Source organism: Mustela erminea, chromosome 15 (genome assembly GCF_009829155.1).
Source record: "Mustela erminea isolate mMusErm1 chromosome 15, mMusErm1.Pri, whole genome shotgun sequence".
NCBI lineage: Eukaryota > Metazoa > Chordata > Mammalia > Carnivora > Mustelidae > Mustela > Mustela erminea.
Window position 1 is genome coordinate 70185271 of NC_045628.1, and position 26817 is coordinate 70212087.

General features: G+C 31.8%; 1 protein-coding gene across 9 annotated transcripts in view; it reads right to left on the reverse strand.

Annotated features, from left to right (window-relative positions):
• The window catches only part of NBEA (neurobeachin), a 678194-nt gene that overhangs the window by 495057 nt on the left and 156320 nt on the right, over positions 1-26817 (reverse strand). For all 9 annotated transcript variants that reach the window (XM_032314437.1, XM_032314438.1, XM_032314436.1 and 6 more), the window contains exons 12-17: positions 17403-17555; positions 16094-16262; positions 9329-9408; positions 8337-8399; positions 8144-8241; positions 3970-4062 (exon numbers count right to left, since the gene is read on the reverse strand). In XM_032314437.1, coding sequence (XP_032170328.1) covers positions 3970-4062; positions 8144-8241; positions 8337-8399; positions 9329-9408; positions 16094-16262; positions 17403-17555 — 656 coding nt within the window. The remainder of the gene's footprint in view (positions 1-3969; positions 4063-8143; positions 8242-8336; positions 8400-9328; positions 9409-16093; positions 16263-17402; positions 17556-26817) is intronic.

Here is a 26817-nt window from a genome sequence, read left to right on the forward strand (position 1 = left end):
CCTCACATCTATCAGAAGGTGAAAATCAAAACATAAGAAACAAGTGTTGGTGAGAATGTGGAGGAAAAAGGAACGCTCTTGCAATGTGATGGGAATGCAAACTGGTGCAGTCACTGTAGACAACAGCATGGAAGTTCCTCAAAAAATTAAGAACAGAACTATACTACAATCCAGGAATTGCACTGCTGGGTATTTACCCCCAAAATACAAAACATGAATTCAGAGGGATGCATGCACCTTTATGTTCATTATTTACAATAGACAAACGATGGAAGCAGTGCAGAGTCCACTGATAGATTAATGGACAAAAATATTTATCTTTATAGACACACACAAAGGAATATTATTTGGCCATTAAAAAATGAAATCTTGCTATTTGCAATAACATGGATAGAGCTAGAGAGTATAATGCAAAGCAAATAAGTAAGAGAAAGACAAATACCGTATGATCTCACTTATATGTGGAACTTAAGAAACAAACAAGCAAAGGGGGAAAAAAGAGAGAGAGAGAGAAAGAGACAAACCAAGACTATACACTACAGTAGATAAACTGATAGTTACCAGAGGGATGGTGGATGAGTGGGGATGGGGAAAATAGGGGATGGGAATAAGTGTACACTTACCAGGATGAAAAATAAAATAAAATCCTGAAAAAAATTCTGTAAAATTGTGTGCATCTTCTCTTTGACACAAAAGTTATTCAATTAATTTTAACTTTCTAGGTAGAAGAAATTTTGGTTTCTAATTTTGTTCCTATTTTCTAACTTTACTGTATGTTAATAAGAGAACCTTCTCTGTTTTATTTTTACATTTTAGAATTTTTCTTTGATGTCTACAATGCCATGTCAAATTTCCATAAATATTCCATGGCACTGAGCTATTTTATTAACATGATACAGACTTCAAATATATTAATCAGATTTATCTTATTATTTATATTACTTTCCCCTTTGATTTTTATGAATGAAGGTGAACTAAAATTTGCTTTAATGTTTTAAATTAATGGTAATTGTACTAATTCACCTAAAATTCCTTTTCATGAAAGTTTCACCCTTTAACACTATGTGTCCTTCTTTATGGTATTTTTTGCTTTCTGATTTGACTTTTAATTTGTCCAATGCTAAGATTATGATTCCTGCTTTTTTCATTTGTATACATGTGGTATAACATTTAAATATCCTTTAATTTTCAGCCTTTCTAAATCACTTTATTTCGGTATGTTTCTTGCATATAGATCTGCATTTTATTACTGTGATGAACTGTTTTTCTTTTTTCTTAAAATAGGTGACTTAGAAAAACTTTTGCATTTATCTTCATGGCAGATGTTTGGCGTTAGAGTCATATTTTACATTATGCTTCCAACTTTCATAGATTTTTTAAAGATTCCATTACATGTATTATTCTTTGATTTATTTATACTTATTAATATCTTGAAAGCATTATAATTTTGCCAAATTTCTTACTCTGTAGCTATAAAGGAATAAGAAGTCTTCTATGTGTTTAGCAAGTGTATTTTCCCATTATGAGGAACGATAAATTCAATATATTTACTCTTAATTTTTCATCTCCCCTGTGCCATCAAATCTTAGTCAGTAAGCCTGTGTTTCTAATACATCATTTGTCAACTTCTTATGGATAACCTCTTACTCTTTGGATTTACTCTACTTTCTGTCTTTCCTTAGTCCTTTCCCACTTCATTGTAACTGTAGCATTTCTACATTACTAAGATATATAAAAGTAAATTCTGGTCTGTCACTCTAATTCAAATGTTTGTTTCAGGCTTAGTTTTACTGTTAAATTCATTCAGTGTTCACCAGTAGTACTTAGCTATAGTCTTCCCAGTCATCCTGATTGGCTGAACTTTGTCCCCAGAAATTTTCTCAATAATTATTCAGAAAAATAATTCCTTGTATGGTTAAAGATTATTTGGCAGCATTATTTTTTTTTAATATTTTATTTATTTATTTGACAGGCAGGTATCACAAGTAGGTAGAGAGGCAGGCAAATAGAGAGAGAGGTGGAAGCAGGCTCCCTGCTGAGCAGAGAGCCTGGTGCGGGGCTTGATCCCAGGACCCTGGGATCATGACCTGAGCCGAAGGCAGAGGCTTTAACTCACTGAGCCACCCAGGCGCCCCTGTTTGGCAGCATTCCTTTTACTAAAATGATACTTTGGCTCCCATTTTCTTCACTTCAATATCCTATGGGTGTTGCTCTATGTTTCCTTTATTGAAAAATGTTATAGAAAAGTCCAATGCCCAACTCAAATTTTCTTCTTATTTCCACACTGCTGAATAAAAGATTCTTGACTTACATTTAAACACAATAGTTTAATTTTGAACTGACCATTCTAGGAAAATTCTCTCTGGTACACAACATGACGTTTTTAATATGGATGGCAAAATCTTTTATTAGGACGTTGCAGAATTATAGCTTTAAGTATTTGTTTAGTCCCATTGTTCTGCTTTTATTTGGAAACTCAATTTATACCATTATTGGAATTTCTGTGTCTTCAATATCAATCATTTTCTCTTTGATCCTTCTGAACTCTTATATTTCCAACCATACATATTTAATCGTTTTGTTTTTATTTCTATCTTCTGTGTATCTCACTCTGCCAACCACACAATTTATCTTCCTTTAGGCTTCCTCTGATTTCATTTTTATTTGTATAGATTTTTTTTTTCTTCAACAAAAATAGAAACTTCCCTCCAAAGTTTTGTTAGTCCATGATCCAATGCTTCTGTGTTATACCATCTGCTTAGTAGTAATCCTTCCTCAGAAGCAATTCATTCCTTACATTTTAAACTTACAGTAAAATTTCTAATTGCAATTATTATGTACTCTGTAACAGTATTTTTCCAGTGAATGTTTTTATCTGCAGGTTAGTTAGGCTTATCTTTTCCACACTGCTATATTTTTAAATGTACTTTCTTAATAGTTTTTGCATCTGGGACTAGAATCCTTTATTTAATTTCTCCAAGTCAATTTCTTTTACTTAACCAAAGTTACATGAGTAATCCCTCTCTCTTAATTTTGAAAGTACATGTGCTTCTCACTCAGTAATCAAACAACCAGTACATTTACAGATCCTCACATATGCATAATTTTTTCCTACAAGGGAGGTATTTCCTATATTTGTAGTATGTCTATTCTCCCTTACTTGACTATTGATTTGGAACCAAAATAAAAAGCATATCTACTCTTTCAAACTATTTAGCATGTTACAGATGTCTATCTAGATCTTGTGTAGTTTTCATCAGTGTTATCAATAAACTCTTCGTAAATCTAAGCACCAAAAAGAAATGGCAACAGTGAGGTTTTGAGAGGAACCCCATCTAGCGATAATTAAATGATACTTTCTTGGGTTCATTTGTATAGAAAATGAATTTTAAAAAGAATAATTTTGTACTGGATAACATAATACGAAAAACATTCCTTATATCAGAAAGTGACATTTGAAAGTATCTAAATTCGGGGCTTTGGGGAAAAAAGAAATATTCTAGATCTTTAAATCAAAAACATTATAAGCCTCAATGCTACAAAAAAGTACAAATAATAAAATACTGACTTAGCATGTAAGCAAAAGAGCAACTCTCATATACATGGTATTCCCTGTTAGGAAAGTTTTGATCAAAATCATAACCAAAAGTGTTTTTGTTTTAGTTGATGAAATATTTTCTTACATCCTTTAAATGAACAGTATTTCCCAGCAAACAAATAAAAAGAAACTATATTACTTAAATTATAAATTTTTCTATAACCTATTGTTAATAAACATTCTTTCATAAAACAGTTTTACAACTTTAAGAGTCACTTATGGTTTGTCTCCCCCCCAATCAATAGGAAGCTATTATTTTCTGCTGTAAGATTATTAAAGTCAATTTTCATGTTCCATTATATATGAAACTATAAAAATACAATTTCAACGGGTATTTCCACAATTCATTATTTTGAAAAACATCAACTTACTTGTGACCTAAATGCTTCAGAAAGTATCCCAGAACCTTCAGAGCTTGAACCCAAATACTTTCACTTTTAGAAGCCAATAATTTGTAGATTACTCTAAAAAAATACAAAAATAAATGACTTTTTAAGCAATTACAAATATTAAAAATATAAGCACTATGTACTTTACAATGAACTATAAATATAAAAAATCTAAAGTTCCTCTCAGGATTTTAAATTCTTCAGAAAAATTTAAAAACTAACGAATTTTACTATTTTTTTTTAATTTGGCCTGCAAATAAATACTCAAAAGTTCAAAGTGATTCATTGCTCCTAAGTATTGCCTTCTAGCACAATGAAAAAAAAAATCTATCTTAAGTAAGATACATGCTTAGTTAGGCTATATGTCCCCTTCTATTAGAACTGCCCCTGACATTTCTACTTGATGACCTTTTTTTCTTGCTTATCGCTAATTGGACCATGGATAGATACTTGCCCAATTATTTCTCTTTTCTGAGCACTTGGAGCAAGATCTGAGAAACAATATCTAGTACTTTTTGGGCTCCTGAATTAGAAAATTATTTAAAACAGAAACTATAAGCAGCCTTGTTTTGTTTGCAGACATGAGTCTGTACACAAAAGGAAGAATAAAGCAACCATATAGGAAGTAGCAGAGAAAGTAAAGTTGTTTCCTTATACCTTTCCAATTCCTTATTCTTACCCTAATGAGATTTCTATAACAAACACATCATTCTGTTTTTACTTAAATTGGCTTGAGAAGTCTTCTGGTACTTTGAGCAAAGAAGTCTCTACTAACATATAGCCTAATTTAACAAATATAGTCATTTTGAACATGACATAAGAACAAGGCTATATCCACTATAATTTTCATAAATATTTAAAAATTTTAAACTTTTTCCAAAACATAAAAGTAAACATTTTTTCCATAAGGTAGTAGGGGACAATAATAACTAATTGTTTTGCAACTAATTCTAGAATTTAAGAAAGTTCTTTGAACTTGGTGGTGGTAATGATAAAATTAGGATGTGCTTTATTGTATTAAATTCTATTTAAAAAATAAAGTGTCGTTTTATGTTTTTAAGATGGAGTCATCTAGGCTAAACAGAAAGTTGGTATTAGAAGATAGAGTATAATTTTTATATCGTTTCAGTAACATTAAGAAAAGAGAACACATTACTTAAAGCTAGTCACATCTGTTTTAACAGTGGCTTATACTATTAGAAGATAATATATTGTTGATACTGTTTCTTATTTGTGTGTTACTCTACTGAAGAACAGATTGAGGTAAACATTAGAGTTACTATTTCTTTTAGAAGATGAATTTTTTCTAAAAGCCTCAAGTTCCTGAATATGTATTTACATTGAAATCTATTTTCAGAACTTTTATGAACCAAGATCAGTAATGAAAAAAAAGAAAAAAAAAAAAAACCCAAGCGTAAGACTAGAAAAGTTATGCATATAAGATAAAGGACTATTCAGGAAATCATAAGAAAGAACATTCAACAGTAAAAATAATCTGGAAAACCAAAGTAAAAGCTCACAGTCTAAAAACATGACTATACTCAGATATGGAATCAGAAACTCCAACAGAATTCCTGTTTTCTAGAAATAACTTTAAACTGTAGGGATAAGAAAGGTTTAAAATCTACCCAGGAGTATCAGAAATTATGATTAACAACTGAAACATAAAAACATCCGGGGTCCTTACTCAAGCACATTACATAGGATTTTCTTTACAACTAGACAGTTGTTCATTAACAAAACAAGATATGAACACAGGATTACAATATAGTGTGAATGGGAAATTTACTGACAAATCAGTTAATGAATGTTCACCTGAAATATAATAAGATAGTTATGTGAATCCTAATTCATCAGTTTGAGCTTACTATATTAAGCCAGCAAATGATCTAAATTACTTGAGACAAGTACTTAACATATTCTTTTCTTCAAAGATTTTCAGATATAAATATATCATATTTTTAGCTGCTGAGTTTAAGGTTGTACTATTACATGGTCTTTCTTTCTTTTTTTTTTTTTTTTAAAGATTTTATTTATTCATTTGAGAGAGAGAGAGAGAGCATGAGCGAGGAGAAGGTCAGAGGGAGAAGCAGACTCCTCATGGAGCTGGGAGCCAGATGCGGGACTCGATCCCGGGACTCCGGGATCATGACCTGAGCCGAAGGCAGTCGTCCAACCAATTGAGCCACCCAGGCGTCCCTTACATGGTCTTTCTTAAGGCCGCTTAAAATATCACCACAATTAAGTTCATTCTTTGTGCTCAGTAATTATTAGTATATAGTCTATAATATACTATATACTATATAATATAATATAATATATAATAATTACTATATATATAGTAATTATTAGTATATAGTATATAAGTATTAGTAAATAATTAATCAGAATTTTTCCTCAGAAAATTCTGGGTAATTTTATATATAAAATATTTTATATTTTATATTTTAAAAATATAATATAAATATTAAATACTAAGTATTTTTATAAAATATATAAATTTTATATATAAAGTTATACATACAATAGCTATACATACATATAACTGTTATCCTTGAGTACCTAAGATGCAGACCTGTAAGTGTTCCATTTAAAAAGCCTATTTTTTCAATATCTCTAGTCAAAGCCTACATTCTTCACATTTTTTTGAAATGTGCATCTTTGTCACTGTTTTGAACACAATGGTAACAAGAGGACATGTTTAACAGGTGTCAGTCATGAGCAACCAGGCTTTGGTATTCATTGTGTCTAATCATTCTACTCATACTACACATATTAATTACTATTTCAGTCCCCTAAAAATCTAACCAAATATCATTTTCCTTTGTAAGATCATATTTTCACTGTGTCAAAATAACACAGAATTTTGTCTGTATTTCATACTAACCAATCTAAGGTTGGTATCATTCACAAGGATAAGGACATTTTTAATTGATTCACTTATCAGTCAATATAATAAACAAAAGACATACTAGCATCTAAGGTCAAAGATACTAATTGTTCAGTCTAAATATAATTTAAGAAGAATAACTTTATTATATGATCAGGTTGAACCATATGAAACTGTTATTATTTAGTAAACAGTTAAGTATCAGCAAATTCATAGAGTTCAACTCATAGTAAGAAAATGTTTATAGTTCTTAATAATTAGATGTGTAATCCTCTTCTTCAAATAAAGTAGAAACTCCATGGCTTGTAAACTCAAAGGTCACAGTGATAACTCAAACAGGACATCCAATAGAAATGATGTGATTGCTTCTCTGACTTGGAAAGGAGTCCTTAAAATCTAGAAAACTGTCATTTGTTGATATAAATGGCCAAGTAAAAGAAGCACTACTAAAATGCCTTGGCAGGTGTATTTTTTTCAAATTCTTCTACAACCTGGAGAAGTTCACTGAGTTTCACATGTCTAACTTAGATTTCCTCTTTGTTCTAATAATTTAGACTTCAGAAAAATTAAAAGGAGAATCCCTAAAGGGCTACGTTATAGGCCAACGTTTGTAAGAATACTAATCAAGTAATAATTAATTAAAATCATTATAACTAAACTTCAAACTCTCTTGGTTTTGTCCTCTAGTTCCAATTACATTGCCACTTCCCAACTCATCATCCCTAATACTGATGAATAAAATAATCTACTGATTTTGCTATATCAATTTTATCCCTCTCTAGTTCATTTTCCACATTGCTGACTATAAATCTAACAAAATGGAAATCTGAGCAAACTGGTACCCCATTCAAAATACTTTATTTCATCACCAGCAAAATAAAATCTTAACTTCTTTCTATTATGTATCTTCCAAATTTGGCCACTATCTAGTTCTTCAGCCTAAATTCATATAATTTTCTTGTGCTCTCTTTTGCTGAAATATACCATGATCTCTTGTCTTCCTGAAAAAAAAAAGAAAATTGTTCTTCACACTACTTGAAATCTTTACTATAGCATCAATAAATTACTCTTCTTGAGACCAAGACCCATTCTTTAAATACTTCATCAGTTTGAGTATTAGAAGATTAATACTAGTTTTCTCCATTTATTCCTTTCTTAGTGAGATTTTGCCATATTTATTCAAAAGTTCCTAGAGAAGGAGATATTCTAGAAAGCACAACTGTACTCAATTAAAGTTTGCTAGTAATACCATTATTATAATCATACCTTATTCCATTTCTTTGATCAAATGCTGGTATCATTGAGGCTGGGTGTTCTGACATTAAAGCCACTAGTAACTGTAACACATCATGAATATTTTCATCCTGCATAATAAGGATCACCAATATTCTTTAGTTAATATTTTATTCTAGTACTTTACATAAAATAATTAAAATAGAAGACTCAGACCATGTCCTACCTCATGCATGGTAAGAAGGTAATTTAATATACTCTGAAGTTCATCTTCCTTGACCCCTCGATCCTAATTTTAAAAAATATGTATATTATTTAAATCTAAAATTAATACCATAAAGATAGACATCAAATGATCAGAAAAATTAAAAGAAAATTTTTAAAAGAAAATAAGAACAACTTGCAAGTAGTGATGTTTTCATTAAATCTTTAAATATGCCATAATTCATAAACTATCTTTTTCCACATAATTAAGTAAATATTTGGAAAACTGTACCTAGTCTTTTAAAAAAAAATTTTTTTTTTTATTTATTTATTTGACAGAGATCACAAGTAGGTGGAGAGGCAGGCAGAGAGAGAGAGAGGAGGAAGCAGGCTCCCCGCTGAGCAGAGAGCCCGATGTGGGGCTCGATCCCAGGACCCTGGGATCATGACCGGAGCCGAAGGCAGGGGCTTTAACCCACTGAGCCACCCCAGTGCCCCTAGTCTTTTAAAGTTGCTAATATTTGCCTGACCATCACTATCAAAAGTTCGTATTTTGCTCACCTAACTGTATTCTTATTATTATTTTCTAACCATTTATTCTTTTCTTAAAATAATACAAAACTTTATAGGACCAACTGATGTATATTTTACTTTTATTTTCCATTTCTCTTTATCTTAATCTTTTAAAAATCCTACTGTGATAAAATACATAATGTAAGTCTGTCTTCTCAAACTGACACACAGTTCATTTTCTAGAATAAAAACTATATGCTCATTTCTTATGCATATGTTCTTTGTCCATTTCTTATATCCCTTAGAATGGATGATCTCAAAGAAGATCAGCAAAAAGTGAAGTTTAACAAAAGTTAACACTAAGATTTACTTTAGGATTTTGAAAGCTACTCATAAATTTAAAGTAATTACTGCGAATTTAACAGTATTGATTTTAAACAATGCCAAAAATTCCTCTTTATTTAATATACTACAATTCTAAATTATGTAAAATTATTTTACCTTTAGTATGAGCTGTTTCAGGAAAAGTAGCATAAATGCCCGTAGTGATATAATTTCTTTTTGTGACGGCCGGGGACCATCTAGAATAAAACAGAAAACATAAAGAAAAGAAAAAAGGGAGGGGTAACGTCATGATATTAAATAAGTTTAATGCAATTATGTTAGAATACTATGGAATTCTTTTCAAATTGCATTTATTAGGATTATAGTATTTGTTAGTATTAATACTATATCACTTCAGTTATATCAAAGGGTCCAAATGTTAATTTTCAGATTTTGGCAATTTCAAATTATTCACCAAATGTCAGATTTGGGGGAAAGAATTATTTCTTAAAAAATTATAATATATTACCATTCATTCATAATGTATAATCATCAAGTGTTTACATAAATTTTTCTACTTTTATTAATTTAATAGGTTCCCTTTTCCCCCAAATCCAAGTTTTCTCAACATTTCTTTCATCTTCAATTAAACCTTTCTTCATTTAAAGACTATCTCCAATTTCACACCACACAGTATATAACAAAGCACAGAAAAAGTGACACTTTATTGTAATTATTTGCTTTGCAGCTTTTTCCCCCCATGTTACCTGTATATACCAAATACATATCATAATGGACACTCAAAAAATGCTCATGAGTCAATAAATGAAAATGAATGTCAACAGTTAGTGTATCTATCAATTCCATCATAACATCTAAATTTCAAAGTAATTAACTGAAAATATTTACTTACCAATAAATGAGATTATTCAATGATATATGTAACTTACAAAGTATATAATAATTAAATTATATCTTTAACTATTTAGCTAGAACCATGAAAGCCCTTAAATATCAAGCCTTTCTTGAAGCAATAAGGATTTATATAGCTTCTTCATAAGTTTTAAAATAAAAATCCCCATATGTATAATTTATAACATCTTTTATTCACTCAACAAATATTTACATACAAGTTATTACTCAAACCATCCATTCCATTTATTCTTGAGAAAGAAATCTCTTTCTCATTTCCCAGACCGCCCTCAACATTTTTTGCTCCACTGCTGCCAACAGTGTACAAAATACTGTTTCCTTCCTTACCAACATTCGGTATTAATTTCTTAAAAATAATATTTTTTGTGGGGGAGCCTGGATAGCTCAGTTGGTTAAGTGTCTGACTTTTGATTTTGGTTCAGGTTATTATCTCAGGGTTATGAGATCAAGTCCCACATCCAACTCTGCACTGAGCAGAGAGCCTACTTAAGATTGTCTCTCCCTTTCTCTCTCTCTGCCCCTCCCTATCTGCTCATGATCTTCATCTCAAAAACACAAACAAACCTGTTTTTCATTGTGAAATGAATACAGAAGATGTAAATGTAAAACTTAATGAATTAGTATAAAATGAACACGTGTATTAGGTCAAGATACTGAACACTCACAGTAACCTGGCAAAGAAATCCATTAACGATTGGTGTGCAGATAAAGGAACTACACGAGTGAAGGGGTGAGGTCCTGACTTGAATCAGATTAAATAACGGCAGACTTGTGATTTTTGTTATATAAATATTCCCACTATGACTGAATTCAAGCTCAGGCTACCAATGGTTTTAAAAACCAGGTTGTAAAATCCCTAAATATTTAATAATTGGCTATGCACCGGCTTGTTCCAGCATACTAAAGTCCTCACCCTACACCAGTCCTCAGCTCTGAGCCATACCTTGATCACATGCTTCAGCTCCATTCCATCCCATTAGAGACAGCCATTATCTTAGTAATAATTTTCTTACTTTCATTTAATGAAATTGGACAAGTTTTATATTATCTTAGTGAGCATTTTTTTTAATTGTAAGGATGAGAGTAATAATAGTGCTTATGTCACAGAGTATTTTATAAGAACTAAACAAAGCAATACATGTTAAAGGAATTAGAATGGTGCCTGGTCCATTTTAATTATAAGTATTCAATAAATGTTAGCTATAATTACTATTTTCAGACATGGTACAATGTAAAGAGGATATTGCAGAAGAATACACACATATGTGTGAGTCTTATTTATATACATAATACGAATCCTTATTTTATAAAATAGAATAAACAGATATTTTACAAATATAAAAGTGACATAAATCACAAATGATACTATTTATGTAAAGTACAGAAGGCTAAACAGTCAATTGCTTAGGAATACACATATAAATAGCAAAGTAGTAAAGCACACTAAAAAGTAATAAGCATTCAAGTAAGGAAAGGCATAATAAACATAAAAGAAAACATGAAACAAAATTGAGCATAGTGTTATCTCTGTGGCTGGGAATGGGAGGAAGATAATGACCAAAGATAGGTAAATACAGGTTTACGGTAATATCCTTTCAAGTTTGGTGAGACCCATATGAGGTTTATTACATATTTACATATTTGCATTTATGATGTATTCAAAATAGAACTTTGAAACTCCTATAATTTGAAGCATCTACATGTAGGCATGTGTAAGTTGGTGTTTGTATGAACAGAGAAAAAGAGGTAGATGAATGTAAGACTGGTCCTAATGGTTCCTTGGGAGATAAGTAAGTTTTTATTTATAAACCTTTTTATTATTCTACTTGTTAACTAAGATCATATATTACTATGGTACCGTATTAATATAAATAAGTTTTTTATAATGCACCTGACAGAATAATAATTTTAAAAGTGTTAAATAAGAGCTAAAGCCAAAAGACCCTACTTCTCAAGTCAGTGCCTGCAAATGAATTATTATTATGAAAAGCTAGTGTGTACAAATTATCTTTACAGTGTCCTTAAAAGAAAAAGAAAGCATTTCAGTTCAAAATGGTATTGAAAAAAGTTGTTATGTAGAAAGCTGTGTTTCAAGTAAAATCCTCACATTTCACTAAATATCGAAGTTAATTTCAGATAGATTAAAAAGATACATTAAAAATAATAAATAAAAAGATGCATTAAAATAGAATAACTCAGGGGCGCCTGGGTGGCTCAGTGGGTTAAAGCCTCTGCTTTGGCTCAGGTCATGATCCCAGGGTTCTGTGATCGAGCCCCTCATTGGGCTCTCTGCTCACGGGGGAGCCTGCTTCTCTGTCTCTCTGCCTGCCTCTCTGCCTACTTGAGATCTCTGTCTGTCAAATAAATAAATAAAATCCTAAAAAAAAAAAAAAAAAAAAAAAAAAAAAAAGAATAACCCATAAAGAAAAAGAAATTCCCTTCCAGGTTCTTGTAACTTTTCTTTAAAATATATGTATTTGGTTTCTTCCCTCCCCTCTCCTTGAAGAAGCCAGAGCCAGCCAGGCTTGAGGGTCTAGGGATGGGAGAAAAAAGCAGAGGACAAGGAAACACCAGATGCTGGCAGGGCTGAAGAGGCAACTAAGTCTGGCAGGAACTTCAGGGTCAGAGTGAGGAGACAAAATGGGCTACTAGTGTGGTCAGCAGCGAAGAAATAATCAGGTCTAAAGAGGTGACAAGGATCAGCCAGAGTTAGAGGTGAGGGGATGGTCAGGACTGACTGGCAATGTCTAATCTGAGAAGGTGATGGCGCACATGTCAAAAAACTGCTTCATAAACTAGAATAAGCAAATATATAAATAAATTATTAAAGATCACCTAAGGCAGATTTTTTTCACTATTGAAAGAAGAAAGCTATAAATATAATAAGCTTAAGGCTTCCTTGAACCATGTGTTTTTAAACTGGAAAGGAAGGTTTCTATGTATAAACCTGTATTTCCTAGATCCACGCAGAATCCCTAGAAGCAATGCCACTCAAAGAGCAGTAAGTACAACAAGCCCACCAAATACCTAAATCTTGGTTTCCAAAACCCACATCTACCACAACAAACCAGGGCTCTTTGGAGAAATGGTTGATTCCAGGACTGGGTAAATACAAAATGAAGCAAAAACATCTTGCGGCAGAGAGCTAGTACTATATAATTATAAACATCTGTCATAAAGAACCAAAATCTCATGTGAAGGTCTCCTACAAGCCAAATGTGGGACAACCTTAACCAATAAATAATGATAAAATCCACGGGATAGTTGCTGGGCTAAATCCATTAAGCCTTAACATTTCTCAAGTTTCACTAAAACAAACCATATCTATTCATTTACATACTGACTATGTCTATTTTTGCTATACACTGGCAGAGTTGACTACCTGTAACAAAGCCTCTATGACTTCCCAAGCCTAAAATATTTCTGTGTGGCCCTTTGCTGAGAAAACGTGCCAACTATCAATATAATACACAGAATAAAACAAATCCATAAAATTTGTGTTGATATAAAATGAACAAATAAATGGAAGAGGAAAAAATACGTTCCTTCTTATAGAATTCAAACAAATAAATGTCTTAGAAAATATTGCCATTTAGCAGCAATCATAATAAAGATCAATTATGGCAAGAGTCACTGATGAACAAAAACCAGGAGGCAAAGGTTTGTTGAAGAACAGGATATTTACACAGTCTCAATGTATTTCTCTACCAAATACTTATTATTCCAAAAGAGAAAGTAGTTAATTTTATAATGAAGAACCCTGGCAAACACCACACTAATCAAATGAGCAAAATCAATATCCCCAGTAATAAGACAACTCGGTGACATGACATATCATGTCATCTTGACATGATATGATGCGGCAGAACTGGTATGACTTCTAAGTGACTCCAACCAAAAATGAAAAACCTGGATCACCATGAGCAAATATCAAACAAATCCAAATTAAGGGACATTCTAAAAAGTAATTTGTCTGTGTTCTTCGAAAATATCAAAGTCATGGAAGACAAAGAAATACTAACAAAAAACTATTCTATATTGAAGAATATTAAAGTGACAAGGCAACTAATGCAATATACAATCCTTGACTAGGATTCAGAGGAAAAAAAAAAAGATTAAGGATATTATTGGAATAATTGGTAAAATTTAAATGCGATCTTTGGATTAGATGATTGCATTGTATTAATGTTAATTACCTCATTTTAATGGTTGCCCTTGGTTATCTAAGACTATGCCTTTTAGAACACAAACTGTAAACTATTTAAGGTAATGCAGTATCACATCTATAATTTATTCTCAACTGATTCAGAAAAAATATATGCATGTATATATGACTATATTACATAAAAATGGAGAATGAGAAAGTCTACGTGGTAAAATATAAAATACTGGAAAACACGGTGGGAATATGGTAATTCTCTGTATAACTCTTGCAACTTTCTATAAATTAGAAATTCATTTTCTGAAGCAGAAATGAATATGTATTAATATATGATCTGTTTGGGGTAAAGAAACTATTAGAATACAGTGTTTTAAAAAGGTGTTGAATCACAGAGATATGATTCAAATTTTAGTTCTGTTACTTTGTACCAGCTTTCAGTTTCCAAACTGAAGACATAACAGTGATACTGACAATTTAGTACATAGTCCAATGTGTATGAGGTAAACATGTCTATGCATATATAATTACATTATATATAAATGACTACACAAAATAAACAGGATATTTAGTGTAGATTCAAACTCATGGTGAACATTCAGTAAATTTTAAGGCATTATCAAGACTAAAAGCAACAAAAAAGTCATGAATGACAGAATAATATACCAGATTGCAAATCACACAATTTTTAAAGTCCTATCAATAAAAGGCATAACATAAGCTAATAAATGAAAATTAAAGTAGTGAAATGTTATTTTCCCTTATTAAAAAGATTTTTATGAAACAATACTTTTCAACACTATTGTTATTAAGCTTAGAAAAGCACTCTCCCATACTACATAGTTATTCTCTCAGTAATTTTAAACAAATCAAAGATGGAAGTAAATGATTATATACAAAGGAATAGATCACTGTTATTTATAGGATCAAAATTTTAGAAATATGTAAATGGTACATTCTTTTAGATTACTATGTACAGTCAAGAAGAAAACAGAAAAAGATCAAGAAAATCTCAGTTCTGTAAGAGTTTAAATATTTCACATATTTAATACAATGAAAAACAGTGTAAGAACATACACCAAGCTTGTAACAGTTCTTATGTCCGGGGTTGGGTTATGTATATTTTTTTTCTCCATCATTTTATTTTCTATGATGAGTATGTATTTTTATATAATTAGGAAACTGGTGATTTTTTTTATTTTTATTTTTTAAGATTTTACTTATTTTATTTTAGGGAAAGAGAAAGTGAGCACACCCATGCACATGTACATGAGCATGGCACAGAGAGAAGCAGAGACCCCCAAGCAGACTCTGCACTGAGCATGGAGCCAAAGGCAGAGCCCCATCTCAAGACCTCAAGACCATAGCTTGAGCTAAAACCAAGAGTCCGATGCCCTACTGAGCTACACAGGCACCCTGGCAATATTTTTTAAACAATACAATGAAGTATTAAATTAGTTTCTACTACACTTACATTAAAGGGTAAAGTTTGGGGGAAAAACATAAAGAAAGGTAACTATCTCAAAGGGTTGAAACAGCAGTATTAGAACATCTGGCCATAATCAACTTCAGCTAATTTTAATATTACAAATATATTTTCCTGAGCACAAAAAGCAATCAGCTAAAAGGTAGAATATTATTTTTTACCCGCCTTTATTCTAAAAATAACGTAATATTTCAGAACTATAAACAAAGTTCTCTACCACAAAAAATTCTCAATATACAAGGTTACATTAAGAAAGACAGTAGTTCAGTGATATTTTCATAACTGTGCACTTCTGGTGCCTATAATAGTACTCAGGATATAGAACAGTATTAGTACAATGAATGAGTGGTAGTATTATACTTACCTAATCCTTTAGGTGTAATGCCACTACTGTCAGCAGGATTAATGACCCAGTAATAATATTTCAATGTGTGCATTAGCTGTAATACTGTTCCTACTCTGCGTATGGTGGTGTAAATGGTAGCAGTTCCAATAAATTCAGCCGACAAGTAAGTGTATAGGGAAAGCTGAACCTAATACAGAATATTAACAAAGCATTAAAATAAATTTAAAATGCCTCAAGAGTTTATATTATATACATACATTCTAATTTAAATGCAAATTAGTAAAGGCCAAGAAAGAACCATTTATTATGAGGTTAAAAATAACTATTTATTAAATAGTATTTATGTTTTTAAACAAAAATAATATGCAGCCAACACATTCTAAGAAAACTTATTTTAATAAAGATAATCTGCAGCTATTAACAATGAAATAATTTTAAATGAGTTAATAGATCAAAAGTAACTGATAGGAAGATTAAATTATTTTAAAAGTTACCTAACCTAAAGCCCTTAATCAAAATATATTTCAGCAGCTCAAAGGTACAGAACTAACATGAGTCAGCTATATCACATTTGGAAAAAATATACACAATCATATATCCTAAGAGTTAATATAATTCCAAATTTTCTTAACCCATTGTCAAAGTATCAGAATCTAACCATGTAAGTAGAGAGATAAGTCTAACAACTTGTTTAAAAAGTGAACAAACGTAAAGTTTGAGCTTAGCATCACAACTAACATGCTGAACAATAATAAAAGTCAGACCCTTTATAAATTAAGCAAAGTTATGTGGAATCTGAAAACCATAAAAGGCAGCCCACTCTCATGAAGAATATCACTCCATTACTGATTTCCACTAGAGTATAACAGGGTTAAATTTAGGTATGCAAAATTCAAAAAAAATTATGTTGATATATAAAAAACAATGTATATGTTTATTTTAAAACAAAGAAATTTACAATCATGATATAAACTCTGTATTCACAATATAAGCAATTTTCAGTCACAATGATTGTAATTATCATTATATAATTAGTTGCCTATTACATTCTCTTTTCTTAGTCTTAATAATCAGTGTACCAAATTCTTTCTTGGAAAGATATGAAATACAACCACTAACTTCAGAATGCAGTTATTGTATCAATATAATAATTTTCAGTTATTTTAATATTTATATATTTAATATTTTGGTTGCTGATTCTAGTAACACAACTGTTTCAGGTTGACTATACGATACGCTGAAAAAATCCAAATGCTTTCTACTGCATAGTTTAGATCATGTTATTAATATTACACTAAAATAAAATGAATGAGAATGAAATTTATACCTTTGCAGGTGTATGTATCCAGATGGCTGGGTTGAATAAAATATGATCACAAAGCTGCTTTAGCAAAGGTGCTCCATGAGATAAACCATCAAGGTATTTTGCAAAGGATAAAAATTGCTCCAGGACAGCTCTAGTTATATGAACTCTTGATGACTAAAGGAAAAGAAAAGATTTTCAAGCTAAAAATACTCAGAATATCAAATTTTAAGACTGCTGACATAATAAATACATATGAATTTTTCATAATGCCATACCTAATAATTTAAACATACCATATATTTCTTTTGCTATTCAAAACTTAATGAAATTCAGAAACATTAGCTTTTAAGATAATTTTCTGAATGACAATTTGTTACCTGAAGCCCTTTCCAGAATAACTGCAGATAAGTAACTCAGGTTAAATAATTCCACTCTCAACACAAACTAAAGAAATAAAATGTTATGAATAAAAATGGTTTCAGCCCATTTTTATATAAATTGACTAAAGGAGAGATCTCAAAGGAAACTGAAATGGTATAAAACTTATTATAATGATAATACATACACACACACACACACACACACACACACACACACACCCCACAAGATACTAGGAAAGAGAAGTGCTTTCACAAGATCCAAAACAATGGGTAAATAAATTGACTCCACCATTCCACTGAATCATTTCTTCATAAAGTCACAAATGAGTTGCACACGGATAAATGCAATGCATCTTACTTAGCATAAACCTTTCAACCTAGCCATGGTATGAAAAGTACATCTTACTTTCCTGGAAATACTGCCCCTTTGGCTTTCATGATCCTCAAATTCCTCCCCATTGCCCTTTGGTTCAAAGATGGGAACTGCTGAAACTTATTTATTTGGTTTCTCTTCCCATAAAATCATTCTCTCTCAATGATATTTTATGTTTCCACAGCTTCATATAGCATATCTCTTTGCTAAACACCCCCAACATGATTTTCAACTGCCAGTAAGCAACCTACTACCAATGCTATTTAGATAAATGACAGACCTCCCAAAATTAAAACCAAACCTAAAAGTTGCATTGTCCAATAGAGAAGCCACTAGCCATGTATAGCTACTGAGCCTTGTAATGTGGCCAGTCCTAGGTGGTAAGTGTGATAAACACGTGCAGACTTGAAGATTCAGAAAAAAAAATAAAGCAAAATATCCTTTATAATTTTTTAACTGAGTATATGTTGAAGTTATAATATTTAGGATATATAAGGTTAAATTATATACATTATTAAAATTAATTTCACTGGTTATGTTTTACTAGAACTTTTTAAATAACACATGAGGCTTGCATTATATTTTGAATGGAAAATACCACCTTCAAGTATAATTTCAGATGAAAAAATATTATAGAGGAAATGCTGTTCTTTAAAAGCCAATAATCCTGATTTGACTGTCAAAAATATATTTTACTACAGAAATGTTTTCTTCCTCATCTAGTGATCCTTTTTGATACTCCCTAGGATAAAGAACCATCTACCACTCAACCCCAGAGCTCAGGTCACATCACACTTTCTCTCCACTATCCAGCGACTAAAGTCCAAGTATCACTATAGGATAATTAAGGTCTAAAAGAGTTTAAATTGTCTTACCAATTTTACTTCCCATAGGTTTACTTAACAAGGGCAGCTCAATAACTTTCTCATAAGCATGCTATGCATTTCACACTTCTACACAAGGTATCACAAACTCATATGATCACAATATTCAAATAGTTAACAGTGTATGCCTTTACGGTAGGAGACAATAAACAGTAGTGAGAACTGCCCGAAGTACCTAAAGGAAATAAAATTCATAACTAGAAAAAAAATAAAATAAAAATTTCTTTAAAAATTCGTAACTAGAAAACTTTTCAGTGAGCCAAACAAAGTATTTCTTTGGGTAAATTTTGCTTGCACAACAGCAGTTTGCTTCATCTGCTTTCTCTACTATGTTCCCTCAACTTGTAAAACCCTTGCATCCATTTCCTTTACTTAAAGGCAGAGTCAGGACTTTTCATTTAGTCATATGGAAAATATGCAAGTTGAGTACTTACTATTTGCCAGGGACTCTCCTTGGCACTGTGGAAAGAATAGTTAACAAAACTGAAAAACTCCTGCCCTTACAGAACTCAAATTCTAAGGGAGGAGAGGACAGGGACCTAGTATTACATAAAAAAGTAAAATATGTAACAAGTTAGACGTCAGTAAGTGCACGAAAAAACACAGAGGATAGCAAATTTGTGGAAGAGTTACTAGGAAAAGGATTTACTGAGTAGGGACCAATTAGTTTTAAGTATGATAAGGCTAGTAATGATTTTTTATATTATACTTGTATGTTTGACAAAATACCAGTGGTAAGTAGATAAGCAATAGTCCCACAAAATTCAAACCAAGCCTAGAAGCATAACTTTACATGAAAATTTAATAAGAAGATAGAAAAATGATCCTAACAATGAGCTGAATCATTAAAGCAGGGGATGGAAGACAAAAGCAAATAAATATTTAAGTAAAGAGAAAAATCAAAGCTTGAACACTCACTTTAAAGAAACTTTAATAAAAATACAATACTTTAAAATTCTAAAACATTTTATTTGTAGGTGAAGAAAATTAAAACAAGAGATCAACAGTTATATAAAGCTTTAGCCCCTCCTTTACTAGGTATAATTTGACAAAGTTTATAATTACAATGATTATAAATGTCTTTTTATTCAGTAATAATGACTTTAAGAACATTATCTGATAAATTCTACTTTTATGCTTAAAACTCTGAAATAAAACAGTCAGATCATGTTCCTAGATAAACATTTTTGGAGATTAGATTTTATCCTATAAAATTATCATGTGTTGGGGTGCCTGGGTAGCTCAGTCCATTAGGCGTCTTAAACTCAGGTCATGATCCCAGAATTGTGGAAGCCCTGCATTGGGCTCCTTACTCAGCAGGGAACCAGCCTCTCCCTCTCCCTCTGGCTGCCACTCCCACTGCTTGTGCTCCCGAGCTCGCTCTCTCTCTCTCCTCTTGCTGTCAAATAAATAAATGCTTAAAAAATAAAAATAAAAAAATAATATTGTTGTGTTTATAAAGAATACTAAAGCAATATAAAATCAGATTGGCCATTATAAATATATTCATTTGAGGAAGTAATTCATAATTTGAAAACAAGTTTTTAACTTGCTGTGTTTATAAAAGGATATGCTGGAAGCATCACATGAGGTCTTCCTTCCACATTAATAAAAAAGTATCAGTTTTTTTTCATAGCAATTAAACTCTTAGGTGGTAGTTCTTATTCTAAAATTGATCTTTAGGAAATACCTTTCCAAACTTGTTGTTTCTTATTGGCCTACTCAAAAATCCAATCAGGCAGAAAATTAAAGTTCTCTCCAATAGCATGTTATCTTTACCATAAGTAGTACTTCTTCCTTCTGCCTTCCATTACTGTTAATTATTCATATATCTTTCTTTCTTGTAATAAAAGATGATATATCTTATTCATCTTTTTTTCTGTCTGGTACCTGCCATAATCCTCAGCAGATATTTAACTGAATTCATGTTAAATTTAAGAACAGAGTAAGAATAGGACAGATAAGACAAAACACTGATTAGGAGAAGATAAAAGATGTCCAACTCTGTTTTAATGTGTTTAGTTCACAAAATTGCTTTAAATTTTTTTTATTTTGATATTTGCTTTCATTTATCAAATAAAGCTATTTTAAAAAGTTATATTTGGGGATGCCTGGGTGGCTCATTTGGTTAAGCAGCTGCCTTCAGCTCAGGTCATGATCCCGGCGTCCTGGGATCGAGTCCCACATCAGGCTCCTTGCTCCGCAGGGAGCCTGCTTCTCCTTCTGACTCTGCCTTCCACTCTGTCTGCCTGTGCTCGCTCTCGCTCTCTCTCTCTGACAAATAAATAAATAAAATCTTTTTTAAAAAAAAAGTTTTATTTGTCTAATTGATAGTTACAAATCTGTAAAATGCATGCTCTGAAATTAAAACTATATGACATTACTTCTGTGTGATAACTGAAGATATAAGTTATGATAAGAGCTATATGAATTGTGATGGAACATATCTGGAAATAGAATTTCAGAAGCCTGGAAAAAATAACATCCACTTCAGAAGTAACTAAATCAAACAGGAGCAATGGATGTTATAGGGACAAGTTGCTATTCAGTAAAAAGAGGTCTTTCACACATTTAGAACAGCCCACAATGGAAGGGATCACCAGAAATGTTCGTTTTTATTGCAGAAATCAGTGTGTGTATACACACACGTACACACACATACACACACGACATACATTATATTATTAAGTAAATTTTGGGAAATTGTTTTAAATAGTAGAGGCACATCATAAAGTAGGTGATCCTCAACATCTATTTCATTCATTTCAGGATCCCAAAATTGGGCTCCAAAAACCTAATCCAACATGAATAACTTATGTGTTGTTGTTGTTGTTGTTGTTGTTGCTGTTGCTGTTTTTGAGGGGAGAAAGGTAGACAATGATTCATCAAAATTTCATGGCAGCAAATAATTGAAAGTAGGTCAAGACTTAACCTGAGCAATCAAATTGGAGGAAAGGATGTTGTTAAGTAATTGAGAGAAAGGAGCTCTTCTGTCTATCCTCAACCTGGATATGAGAGCCTATAGCACTAAACTGACCTGGCAACCTTCTTAGGACCACAAAGAATAGTAGCTACAGCAGCAAATAAAATCACGAGTATGGGTAGCTGAGCAGACATACAGGAAAAACCGTGGGTCCTTGATGACGTAATTGAGACTCAGGCAACAAAATTCTAAAGTCCAACTTAATGGACATGTTTTACTGGCTATACTGATCTACTCCCCAACTTTCCCCATCCTATTTCTGTGCTTGGGAACTCCCTTGGCTATTGGCTTCTGTTGGGTTGGACTGTTAGAGACACCAGCAGGAAATTAAAGGACAAGAAGAAAATGAAGTTGGAGGGACCCTGGCTTTACTCCTTCAGGCCAATATACTATATTCTTTTACTGAAGACCACACTCTGGTCAGGTACAATTTCTCCCACAACTATAGTAACTTTCTTTTTGAGTTATGATAAACACTCACTCCTCTCACTTCTGCAAACCTCGCTGATCTCCCTTAACAAGGCTCACAACATTTTAAAGAGCCTTGCCTTAAACTCTTTTCCATAACCAAGTCTGAGTGTGCTGTTTCCTGCTGGGACTATAAGTGATAAGTTACCTGTCACTAGACTTCCAGTTTCATTAGCAAGCGTAATTGCTAAATGTTTAAGCTACTTTGAATCATTTTTTTTTAATTAACAACAACAAAAATATTGAATACATCAGATAACCTCTAAGTGTCCTTCAAACTCATATTTTGGCAAAAGAAAACAAAGTACCTCAAAATTTGTTTATGAAATAGTCTAAATGTAATGAATAAGAAAGCCTCTCATCATTAGACTACCTTCCTTGATAACTAAATTATACCTTCTGAGACAAGGAGATAAAGCTAAGGGACGGTTAATCATTAGCTAATTATTAGTTGATGATAAAATAAAAATGGAATCTTTATTATCTATACTATTAACCCAGCAACTGAACTTTATATTTTTTTAAAAGATTTTATTTATTTACTTGATAGACGGAGATCACAAGTAGGCAGAGAAGCAGGCAGAGAGAGAGGAGGAAGCACGCTCCCTGCTGAGCAGAAAGCCCCATGCAGGGCTGGATCCCAGAACTCTGGGATCATGACCTCAACCGAAGGCAAAGGCTTAACCCACTAAGGTACTTAGGTGCCCCGCAACTGATCTTTAAAAATAAAGAAGTGTGAGTGACTGTTCATCTGGGAAGGTAAAAAACATATTCTTTGAAGTATTCAGACAAGGATGCAAATGTTTTCACTTATTCAATTAAATCCAACAAATATTTATTAAGGCAGGCACTCTTTCTTTAGGTGCCGAAGACGTGGCAATAAGGTGAGAACAAAAGTGATACTGTCCCTGCTTTCATTAAGCTGAAGCTTACATTCCAGTGAAAAGAGGCAGAAAATAAGCAAGTAAAAAAAGAAGTCAGAATCATGATGTAAAAAAATTAGCAGAGGAGGGAGACAGTTACTGATGGTTATGTAAGAAGGGGTGGTATTCTATTTAGAGTGATCAGGGAAGACTTCTCTGATAAGGTATCATTAGCAAAATCTTAAATGAAGTGTAGAACCAATCCATTTTGGATATCTACAAAAAGAATAATGAAAGCAATGGGAAAATGCAAAAGTCCTGAGATGGACTCATGCTTACACTTTAGTTTTTAAGGGAAAGAGAGAGGCCTTTGCATGGCCAGTGTGTCTGCAACAAAGTAAGAAGGGGCATGATAAGAGATGATGTCAGAGGTAAGAGAATTGTTAATTTACCCTCAGAAGGATGGAGCAGTAAGGTCTGAGTCATTTTAGGAAGACTAGTCTGACTGCAAGTGAAAAACAGATTGTGGATAACCAAAGTGAAAGAAAAGATGACTGTTTGAAATACGATGATATCAATGTGATACAGAAAGGAGTAGGGTTTTAAGTAGGAAGCAGTCACTCATTCTGGGTATGCTTTGATACCAAGACAACATAATTAGGAGGGTATGAACTTAGTGTGTGAAAAGAGTCAAAAAGATTAAAATTTTTGGTCTGAACTACTTGGTGAATGGCAATGCTATTAAGTAAGAGAAAACTGAGGAATGAAACATTTGAGAGGAAAATCAGTCTTTAAAATTTAGAAAGAAGAGGCACTAGTAGGAAAGAATAAAACAGGAGACCAAGGAAGTAGGAAGAAAACAAAGAAAGAATGCTGTCACAAAATACAAGTGAAAAGAGCATTTCAAAAAGGAAAGACTTTTAGAACGGAAATGTTAATAGGTCAAATAAGATGAAAACTGAGAATCTTTAGATGTAAGAATGTAAGACTACTGGTGACACTGACATGAGCCATTTTAAGGAAAAAATACTGAATGGAATGGGGTAGATCTAAAACTAAATAGGGCTCTAGGAATATAAGGATGGATTAACATATGAAAAGCAATTAATGTAGTTCACTAAACTAAGAAAAAATTGAAGAAACATCATAATTATCTCAAATAATGCAAAAAAGGTGTTTGATAAAACTTAGCACCTATTTATGATTAAAAAAAAAACTCTTAGCAAACTTGTAGTAGAGAGCTTCTTAATTTGATTTAAGAATCTACAAAAGTAACCTACAGCATAAGCCATACTTAGTGGATGATTATTGAAAGCTTTGCACATGAGATCTGAAATAAGATAGGGATGCTCACTATTACAACTTCTGTTCAGCACTCTACTGGAAGTCTTAGTACAATATCAAGGGAAAAACATAAAAGAATAAATACTGGAAAGAAAAAAATAAAACTGCCATTCTCCAATGACGAGATTTTCTATAAACAAATGCTTCTGAGAAATCAATGAACTATTAGAATTAATAGAAGAAGAGCAATATAAAAGAAGAGTATATAAAGGTTGATATAAATACCAATTATATTTCTATATTTCTGGGACAAATTAAAAAACCAACGTTTGAAAAACCTCAAGTTATCTAGAAATAAATCCAGAAAAAGATTTTCTACACAGAAAACTACCAAAGAGATCTAAATAAATAGAAGAAATCACTAAATGTATGAACTGGATGGTTTAATATTAAGATATCAGTATAATACAACGAAAATTCTAGCATTTTTGATGGAAATTGAAAGGAATATATATATGTGTGTGTATGTGTATTTATATACATTTATATATATATATAAATTTACATTTATATTTGTGTGTGCATAAAAGCAAAAACCCAAGAATAGCCAAAGCAATCTCGAAGACCAATAAAACTAGATGACACACTATGAGATATCAAATAGTATGAGATATCAAAATACACTAAAAAGGCATACAAATTATGATAGTGCTGTACTGCCTCAAATAGGAAAACCCATAACAGATCAATTCTGGAAATGATCCCATTTATATAATGGTCATCAGATTCATAGCAAAAATTAAATTGTGATACAGTGGGAAGTCAACTTCAATAAACAGTACCAGGCCAGCTAGCTACTACATACTTGAGGTTAAAAGAGAAATCTGACCTTATGCCTCATGCCCTACACAAAATTTAATTCTAGATGGACTGTAAATAGAAATGTGAAAAGTAAAACAAAACTTTAGGAAGAAAACATAGAATAGTCTTGTGGCTTTGGGATACATTAGGGTCCAAAATGGGATAATCATAAAAGAAAATGAAACATGACATCTATTATAATTAAGGACTTCCATTCACCAAAACGTCATTAACAGAATGGAAAAGCAAGCGACAAGAAAGTAATATTCATGATACATACCCAACAAAGGTCTCATATCTGTCATAAAAACAGAATTTCCACAAATCAATAAAAAAATGATAGACAATTCAAATGAAAAAGGGCAAACACTCTGAACAGGTGTTTACCAAAAAAGGATAACTACCAAAAGACAATGTATGAAAATGTTCAACTTAATTTATCATCAGGGGAATGCAAATTAAAACATAATTTGATCTATAGAATATAAGACTATCTTTGCAAATCATATATCAAAGATTGGTGTACAGAATAAAAAATTGCTACAATTCAATAATGAAAAGAAAATACAATGTTTTTAATGGGCAAAAATTTTAAAAAGACATTTCTCTAAAGAAAATATACAAATAGCCAATAAGCACATGAAAAGATACTAAACATGATTAGACATCACAGAACCGCAGATAAAAAATGATACGTCATTTCACACCCACTAGGACAAGCTAGAATAAAAAAAGACAATTAACAAATGTTGGCAAGGATGTGAAAAAAACTAGAAACCTAACACACTGCTGATGAAAACGTAAAATGATGGAGCCACTTTGGAAAACAATCTGGCAGTTTCTCAAGTGTTTAAACATTGAGTAACGATAGGACCCAGCAAATCAATTCACAGATAGGTATCTACCAAAGAGAAATAAAAATATATGTCCACACAAAAACTTGTACATGAACATTCACAGCAGCTTTATTCATAACATCCAAGGTGGGAAAAACACAATGTCTATTGACATTTGGATTTATAAACAAAATGTGTCATATACAACAATTAATATAAATTAAAAGGATGAAAGTATTGATACATGCTACAACATGGATCAAAGTTATACACATTATGGCACATGAAATGAGATACAAAAAGACAAATATATGATCTCACTTTTATGAAATATCTAGAGAACACCAAATCAGAGTCCAAAGTAGATTTCAGGTAGCCTAGGAGTGGGGAGGTCTTCAAAGGAAATTGGGCAAACTGGCAAAAGACATAAATAATTACTCCACAAAAAAGAAAAAGTGGATGTACAATAAGTAATATGATAATATGTCCCAGCTTACCCAAATT